Here is a 10,000-nt window from a genome sequence, read left to right on the forward strand (position 1 = left end):
CCACTGTCTGCCTTTCCCTCTCCCCATTCCACTGTCTGCCTTTCCCTCCCCCCTTCCACTGTCTGCCTCTCCCTCTCCCTCCCCCCTTCCACTGTCTGCCTCTCCCTCTCTCTCCCCCCTTCCACTGTCTCCCTCTCCCCTTCCACTGTCTGCCTTTCCCTCTCCCCATTCCACTGTCTGCCTTTCCCTCCCCCCCTTCCACTGTCTGCCTCTCCCTCTCTCTCCCCCCTTCCACTGTCTCCCTCTCCCCTTCCACTGTCTGCCTTTCCCTCTCCCCCTTCCACTGTCTGCCTTTCGCTCTCCCCCTTCCACTGTCTGCCTTTCGCTCCCTCTCCCCCTTCCACTGTCTGCCTTTCCCTCTCTCTCTCTCCCCCTTCCACTGTCTGCCTTTCCCTCTCCCCCTTCCACTGTCTGCCTTTCGCTCCCTCTCCCCCTTCCACTGTCTGCCTTTCCCTCTCTCTCTCTCTCTCCCTTCCACTGTCTACCTTTCGCTCCCTCTCCCCCTTCCACTGTATGCCTTTCGCTCCCTCTCCCCCTTCCACTGCCTGCCTTTCCCTCTCCCCCTTCCACTGTTTGCCTTTCCATCTCCCCCTTCCACTGTCTCCCTCTCCCTCTCCCCCCTTCCACTGTGCCTTGCATGATTGTCTGGGCAAGTGGAGTCCTGTTGATTGTGAGATGTGTCCATCCCAGTTCAGTTCGTCTTTTCACTGTGGTCAGGAGATCTTCACGGGATCCTGTGGTTTGCTTGACTGTTCCTCGCTTCTTCATCGGTGTTGTGATGTGATGTCTGCAGGAGATTCTGAGGGGATTTCGGAAGCATCTCATCCATCTGGCATGTGTCTTCTTCTCAAAAACTCGTTCAAAACATTGTCTCTATGATACTGACAACAAGAACACGTCGCTCGCCTTAAACATCAACACTCACACCGACTTACTGATGTAGCGAACGATCACTGAGATATACACAGCCGGGAAGAAAAAACAACAACAAAAAACCTCCTTTGTTAACATTGACAAGCACACTATATTCAAAACAAAACTTTACCATGCACACACTATGTTCAAAATACAACTTTACCATGTACACACTACGTTAAAAACACAATAATTTTAACGTGAACACACTATGTTCAAAACACAACTTTACCATGCACACACTATGTTCAAAACACAACTTTACCATGCACACACTATGTTCAAAACACAACTTTACCATGCACACACTATGTTCAAAACACAACTTTACCATGCACACACAATGTTCAAAACACAACTTTACCATGCACACACTGTGTTCAAAACACAACTTTACCATGCACACACTATATTCAAATCACAACTTTATCATGCATACACTATGTTCAAAACACAACTTTACCATGCACACACTATGTTCAAAACACAACTTTACCATGCACACACTATGTTCAAAACACAACCTTACCATGCACACACTGTGTTCAAAACACAACTTTACCATGCACACACTATGTTCAAATCACAACTTTACCATGCACACACTATGTTCAAAACACAACTTTACCATGCACAGACTATGTTCAAAACACAACTTTACCATACACACACTATGCTCAAAACACAACTTTACCATGCACACACTGTGTTCAAAACACAACTTTACCATGCACACACTATATTCAAATCACAACTTTACCATGCACACACTGTGTTCAAAACACAACTTTACCATGCACACACTATATTCAAATCACAACTTTACTATGCACACACTATGTTCAAAACACAACTATACCATGCACACACTATATTCAAAACACAACTTTACCATGCACACACTATGTTCAAAACACAACTTTACCATGCACAGACTATGTTCAAAACACAACTTTACCATACACACACTATGCTCAAAACACAACTTTACCATGCACACACTGTGTTCAAAACACAACTTTACCATGCACACACTATATTCAAATCACAACTTTACTATGCACACACTATGTTCAAAACACAACTATACCATGCACACACTATGTTCAAAACACAACTATACCATGCACACACTACATTCAAAACGCAAAGTTGCCACTATCGATTTCCGAACAGTCATACACTGAGCCAGGTGGGGTGGAGTTGAGACAGGGTAGGGGTAGGGGTACGGAGGGTGTGGGGTGGGGTTGGGGGCGTCGCTACGTGGTCCGTCACCCCTGAGTGCGCGGAGTGGGGGTGGGGCTGGGGCTGGGTGGGAGGTGTGGAAGGAGAGGAAGCCCGAGCTCCATCCCTCACACCCTGAACCTCACGGCCACGTAGGACGAGACGAGAAAGAGCAGCAGCATGGTCACCATGACGACGAGCGAGAAGAGCATCATGTACCAAGTGCCGAGGTGCGCCATCAGCAGCCCTCCCACGAAGGGCAGCACCATCTCCCCGAGGCCTGCCGCGCACAGACACAGGTTCATGAAGAACGGCGTGATGGGCAGGAAGTCGCCGCTCCAGGCGATGAAGCCCGGCATGGACGGCGTCACGAAGAGCGCCACCCCGGCCGTCCCGAACCACAGCACCTCGCTGTGCCTGAAGGACAACGCCACCAGCACCACCCCCACCACCACCAGCCCCACACACCCCAACAACAACTGCAGCGACATCGGCACGCAGACCAAGATGGCCGCGCTGACGGCCCTGCCCACCATGGCTGCTCCCCAAAGCACCGTGTTGAGGTGGCCGGCCTCCGCTGACGTCATGCACAGCGGGGGCGCCATGCCCACTGACGTCAGCAGGTCCGCGAACGTCAGCAGGAGCCCGAAGACGGGCAGGTTGAGGAGGATGACGAGCACTCGGAACGCCACGGCCGACCTGGAGTTGTTGGAGAAGGTGGAGGTGGCGGTGGTGGTGGTGGTTGTCTTGGGAGGACGTAGCAGCAAGGGTTTCTGGTCCTCCTCCTGGCCACCCCTGGACGACGGAGACTCCACGTTGAAGGACACCTCCTCCCCTCCAGCCACGCCCTCGGACCAGCTGGGCTTGGTGAAGTAGAAGTAGAAGAACGCCAAGGCTGCCGGCAGCGTCACGGCCCCCACAATGATGAAGGGCCACTTAATGTCTGCGCTGTAAGCCTTGTTCCACGCATCCCTGGAAGACGTCCCGTTGATCGGGCGAGGACCTACCAGCACGTGACTCTCGTTGCCGTTGCCATGGTGAACGGTGGGGCAGAGGAGGGACGGGGAGGAGGGGGAGGAGAGGGAGGAGAAGTGAGGGGGCAGGCGGATGTCGCTGATGAAGGGTTCCGCGAGGAAAGGGGAGACGAACGTGCTGATGCCGGCTCCGACGACGATGAACTGGAAGGGCAGGGCCTTGTTGTGGGACCACAGCACGTTGCACAGCGACATGGCACCTGGAGACACACAGTGAGACACACAGACCACAGCACGTTGTACAGTGATATGGTGTCTGACACACACAGTGAGACACACAGACCACAGCACGTTGCACAGTGATATGGTGTCTGACACACACAGTGAGACACACAGACCACAGCACGTTGTACAGTGATATGGTGTCTGACACACACACAGTGAGACACACAGACCACAGCACGTTGCACAGTGATATGGTGTCTGACACACACAGTGAGACACACAGACCACAGCACGTTGTACAGTGATATGGTGTCTGACACACACAGTGAGACACACAGACCACAGCACGTTGTACAGTGATATGGTGTCTGACACACACAGTGAGACACACAGACCACAGCACGTTGTACAGTGATATGGTGTCTGACACACACACAGTGAGACACACAGACCACAGCACGTTGTACAGTGATATGGTGTCTGACACACACAGTGAGACACACAGACCACAGCACGTTGTACAGTGATATGGTGTCTGACACACACAGTGAGACACACAGACCACAGCACGTTGTACAGTGATATGGTGTCTGACACACACACAGTGAGACACACAGACCACAGCACAGTGATATGGTGTCTGACACACACAGTGAGACACACAGACCACAGCACGTACAGTGATACGGTGTCTGACACACACACAGTGAGACACACAGACCACAGCACGTTGTACAGTGATATGGTGTCTGACACACACAGTGAGACACACAGACCACAGCACGTTGTACAGTGATATGGTGTCTGACACACACACACAGACATAAACACACAAACATGGACAGGGAAATATACAAGCAAAATGGCAAAGTTTTAAATGAAAGTATAAATCATATTCAACAACCGGAAATATATCAATCAATCAAATACATACAGTAATTTAATCAGATTAAGGCAAATTCAGGCATTATCGAACATGATAAAGCTGAACGCTTTTATAACTAAATTCAGCACAAATGTTAAATGCATATGTGGAGAATCTATTTATAGCAAACACGTACTATTCAAATGGTCCAGAGCCTAAAATCGTTTTTACTAAACTTCTCGGAAAACTCTTGTGAATGTATTTTTGACAATTTCAAGATGATATCTGCTATTGCTGAAGGTTTACTGGATAGTCAATAGGACATTTGTTATAGTTGTTATAGTTGTTTGATGTTAGCGTTTCTTTCTATTATGGTTATGTCTCCCTTTTATTTTTTTCCATCGTTTCTGTGTCTTTCCCCACCACACACACACACACACACACACACATGCGCACACACACATGCACACACACGAAAAAATGAATGAATGAATAATAAGATTTATAAAAAAAAAAATAATAAGAATAAATAAAAAACAAATTTTAAAAAACAACGACAACACGGCACACAAATGGACGGGAAGTAAAAACTGTACATCACACCTAAACACAGTGGGGAAGTGAGGGTAGTATCATCAAGTATCCAGACCACACCGAACACAGGATGGGTGAGAGACATTTGACTCCGACAATCACGGCAATTCTGACCCTTCCTTACTTCGCCGACTTGCCGTACAGTACCTATGGTGTCTGACCCCAGTGAGACTTTCAGACACAGATCTGTGTCGGGGGAAGGTGGCCAGACATGGTACAGACGCTCCTCTGCATGAAGGGAGACCCGTGAGGCGTGTCGAATCCCGCCACGCCTTTCTCAAGTTTGACTGGAAACATGAAAACAAACGAACGTGTAGTCATTCGTGTTGAACGCATAACACGAGGCCTCAGGTTGCAGCAGCTCATTGACTGCACTGAAAAAGAACCCATGGCCAACGTTGAGTGTGTGTTCCTCCTGGCATCAATTTTGTGTGTGCTGTGTGTAGTGATGTGTGTGTGTAGAGTCACTGTGTGCTGCGTCCGACGTGTGTGCGTCAGTTATATGGTGTGTGTGGAACAACAGTGAGACCACAGACCACAGCACGGTTGTACAGTGATATGGTGTCTGACACACACACAGTGAGACACACAGACCACAGCACGTTGTACAGTGATATGGTGTCTGACACACACAGCCACAGCACGTTGCACAGCGACATGGCACCTGGGGACACACACAGTGAGACACACAGACCACAGCACGTTTGTACAGTGATATGGTGTCTGACACACACAGTGAGACACACAGACCACAGCACGTTTTTACAGTGATATGGTGTCTGACACACACAGTGAGACACACAGACCACAGTACAGTGATATGGTGTCTGACACACACAGTGAGACACACAGACCACAGCACGTTGTACGTGATATGGTGTCTGACACACACAGGAGAACACACAGACCACAGCACGTTGTACAGTGATATGGTGTCTGACACACACAGTGAGACACACAGACCACAGCACGTTGTACAGTGATATGGTGTCTGACACACACAGTGAGACACACAGACCACAGCACGTTGTACAGCGACATGGCACCTGGAGACACACACAGTGAGACACACAGACCACAGCACGTACAGTGATATGGTGTCTGACACACACAGTGAGACACACAGACCACAGCACGTTGTACAGCGACATGGCACCTGGAGACACACACACAGTGAGACACAGACCACAGCACGTTGTACACTGATATGGTGTCTGACACACACAGTGAGACACACAGACCACAGCACGTTGTACAGTGATATGGTGTCTGACACACACACACAGACATAAACACACAAACATGGACAGGGAAATATACAAGCAAAATGGCAAAGTTTTAAATGAAAGTATAAATCATATTCAACAACCGGAAATATATCAATCAATCAAATACATACAGTAATTTAATCAGATTAAGGCAAATTCAGGCATTATCGAACATGATAAAGCTGAACGCTTTTATAACTAAATTCAGCACAAATGTTAAATGCATATGTGGAGAATCTATTTATAGCAAACACGTACTATTCAAATGTCAGAGCCTAAAATCGTTTTTACTAAACTTCTCGGAAAACTCTTGTGAATGTATTTTTGACAATTTCAAGATGATATCTGCTATTGCTGAAGGTTTACTGGATAGTTCAATAGGACATTTGTTATAGTTGTTATAGTTGTTTGATGTTAGCGTTTCTTTCTATTATGGTTATGTCTCCCTTTTATTTTTTTCCATCGTTCTGTGTCTTTCCCCACCACACACACACACACACATGCGCACACACACATGCACACACACGAAAAAATGAATGAATGAATAATAAGATTTATAAAAAAAAAAATAATAAGAATAAATAAAAAACAAATTTAAAAAAAACTCCGGCACACAAATGTGAAGCGGGAAGGTAAAACTTTCATCACACCTAAACACACGTGGGGAAATGAGGGGAGTTTATCAAGTATCCAGTGACACCCGAACACAGGAGGGGAGAGAATTTGACTCGATAATCACGGCAATTCTCTCCCTTCCTTCTTCGCCCGACTTGCCGAACCAGTCACCTTGGTCTGACCCCAGTGGATTTCAGACAGGATCTGTGTCGGGGGGAAGGTGGCAGAATGGTTAAGACGCTCCTCTGCCAATACAGAGAGACCGTGAGGGTCTGTGTTCGAATCCCGCTCTCGCCCTTTCTCCCAAGTTTGACTGGAACTGAAAATCAAACTGAACGTCTAGTCATTCGGATGAGACGATAAACCGAGGTCTCGTGTGCAGCGCTCACTTGACGCACTGAAAAAGAACCCATGGCAACGAGAGTGTTGTCCTCTGGCATAATTTTGTGTGTGTGTGTGTGTGTGTGTGTAGTGTAGTGTGTGTGTGCGTGCGTCCGTGTGTGTGTGTGCGTCCGTGTGTGTGTGTGTGTGTGTGTGTGTGTGTGTGTGTGTGTGTGTGTGTGTGTGAACTACAAGGAGAGACAGAGAGAGAGAGAGAGAAGAAAAAAGCTGGGGCATGGTAGATGTATATACACTGTCATGAAAGCACGGACAGGTCAGCCAAACGACACCCGTTGTGGGCGTTGTATCTCGGGTGGCTCCAGAAACAACACACCCCTGGGCCATCCCAGTGGATACCCCCACCCCCTCTCACCCTTTCTTCACACGTCAACAGCTGTGGGGTTGGAAACTGGGACAGGATTGGACGTCACCAGAGGATACAGCGACACGGGGCTTAAGGGACAGGATTGGACGTCACCAGAGGATACAGCGACACGGGGCTTAAGGGACAGGATTGGACGTCACCAGAGGATACAGCGACACGGAGCTTAAGGGACAGGATTGGACGTCACCAGAGGATACAGCGACACGGGGCTTAAGGGACAGGATTGGACGTCACCAGAGGATACAGCGACACAGGGCTTAAGGGACAGGATTGGACGTCACCAGAGGATACAGCGACACGGGGCTTAAGGGACAGGATTGGACGTCACCAGAGGATACAGCGATATGGGGCACAAGGCAGAGGATTGGACGTCACAAGAGGATACAGCATCATGCCGACATGGAGCTAAAGGTCCCGCAGGCTTTTACAGCCACTAGGGCAGTGAATTCATATCCACTGTGTCCAGGGCTGGACATAGGAAGGCGGGGCCCAGTCCTCTCCTTCCCCGATTGAAGTCAGGTACCCGTTCACACCTGGGTGGAGTGAGGACAATCGGAGTACAGTGCCTTTCCCAAGGGCACAACACCATGCCGAAACGGGGCCTGGAACCCTGATCACTGGTCAACACTGTGTCAGGAGACGCCTGCAGAGAAACTTTCGCTGTATCATTCTGTTCACGGTTTTGTTTTGTTGTTGTTGTTGTTTTCAGAGTTGGCTGACACGTCAAGGTTCGTGATGTGGAATGACTGATTGACCTCTGACCCTGCCACGACTCGGCCAACCCACAAGTGGAGATATCAAGTTTCCCGTGTGACAGCTGCGATCCACAAAGAAAGACTAGAAAGACGAACGTTTGTGTGTTGTGGTCCTTAGCTGGACGGGCTGTCCTTATAGGGGTGTTGATCTTTTGTACGTGGTCTCTGTTTTTAACGAAAACGTTGTGTTACTGTTAGACTGATCTTTGGGACACTTATACACAGACACACACACGACGGGCGCAATAGCCGAGTGGTTAAAGCGTTGAACTTTCAATCTGAGGATCCGGGGTTCGAATCTCGGTAACGGCACCTGATGGGTAAAGGGTGGAGATTTTTCCGATCTCCCAGGTCAACATATGGGCAGACCTGCTAGTGCCTGAACCCCCTTCGTGCGTATATGCACGCAGAAGATCAAATACGTACGTTAAAGATCCTGTAACCCATGTCAATGTTCAGTGGGTTATGGAGACACGAAAATACCCAGCATGCATGAACCACGACAGAGTCATCGGCAAGTCGATGTTGGTCGTGTAACGGAAAGAAGAAGAAGACTCTTTCTGTCCCTCTCTCTCCCACTCTCCCTCCCTCTCTCCCTCCCTCTCTCTCCCTCCTTTCTCCCTCTCTCTCTCCCTCTCTCCCTCCCTCCCTCTCTCTCTCCCTCCTTTCTCCCTCTCTCTCTCCCTCTCTCCCTCATTTCTCCCTCTCTCCCTCCCTCTCTCTCTCCCTCCCTCTCTACCTCCCTCCTTTCTCCCTCTCTCTCAGACAAACAGCCAGAGCCAAAGAAGGGCGCAATAGCCGAGTGGTAAAAGTGTTGGACTTTCAATCTGAGGATCCGGGGTTCGAATCTCGGTAACGGCACCTGATGGGTAAAGGGTGGAGATTTTTCCGATCTCCCAGGTCAACATATGGGCAGACCTGCTTGTGTTTGAACCCTGTTCGTGTGTGTACGCAAGCAGACGGACAAATACTCACGTTAAAGATCCTGTAATCCATGTCAGTGTTCGGAGGGTTATGGAAACAAGAACATTCCCAGCATGCACACTTCCGAAAATGGAGTATGGCTGCCTACATGGCGGGGTAAAAACGGTCATACACGAAAAAGCCCACTCGTGTACGTACGAGTGAACGTGGGAGTTGCAGCCCACGAACGAATAATAATAATAATACACATACACATTTGATATGTTGTTCTGTCAAATGTAAGTTTAAAAGAATGTTACATTCATCTAAAATACCAACAACAACAGAAACAACAACAAAAATCCACCATATAATGACTGGTCTTCTTTCCCCCAAATACTAGCTGACTAGCTGACTAGCTGACTAGCTAGACATCAGTTATGGCTGACAACCGGCTAGCACAGAGAGGCGAACTTATAGGGTTCACAAGAAGTTATGGACCACTAGGAACCTGCACAACTTTCTTCTTGAGTGCACGGCGAAATGATGGCTGAATTTCCGGCAATCAGCGGTGTGTGCCTGCCAGTGTGATTGGCACCACTCAGAACCTCTGGTGCTTTCTTGCCACATTTCCACTTTGATCGTTTTTACAATGGAAAGACAGCTATCGTTCATGAGACGTAAGTAGCATTGCTGTAATGAAATGCAATGTAAGAAGCGGTTTCTGTAATGCAACGGAATATAAGCAGAAACCATTGTAGCGTAATAGTATGTAAGCAACAATCGTTGTAATGCAATCAAATGTAAGCAGCAATCCTTGAAATGGAACGTAAAAAACAATCATTGTATTGTAATAGAACATAAACAGCAATGATTGTAGTGTAATGAAATGTAAG

The 10,000-nt window shown here is 48.3% G+C and overlaps 1 protein-coding gene across 1 annotated transcript in view; it reads right to left on the minus strand.

The window, feature by feature from the left end:
* Positions 1-1,952: 1,952 nt before the first annotated feature.
* The window catches only part of LOC143276830 (major facilitator superfamily domain-containing protein 4A-like), an 18,871-nt gene continuing 10,823 nt past the window's right edge, over positions 1,953-10,000 (minus strand). The window contains exons 5-8 of the mRNA XM_076581485.1: positions 5,392-5,461; positions 4,945-5,069; positions 2,608-3,373; positions 1,953-2,556 (exon numbers count right to left, since the gene is read on the minus strand). Of these exons, the coding sequence (XP_076437600.1) occupies positions 2,268-2,556; positions 2,608-3,373; positions 4,945-5,069; positions 5,392-5,461 (1,250 nt within the window). The 3' untranslated portion in view covers positions 1,953-2,267. The remainder of the gene's footprint in view (positions 2,557-2,607; positions 3,374-4,944; positions 5,070-5,391; positions 5,462-10,000) is intronic.

Source organism: Babylonia areolata, chromosome 33 (genome assembly GCF_041734735.1).
Source record: "Babylonia areolata isolate BAREFJ2019XMU chromosome 33, ASM4173473v1, whole genome shotgun sequence".
Taxonomy (NCBI): domain Eukaryota; kingdom Metazoa; phylum Mollusca; class Gastropoda; order Neogastropoda; family Buccinidae; genus Babylonia; species Babylonia areolata.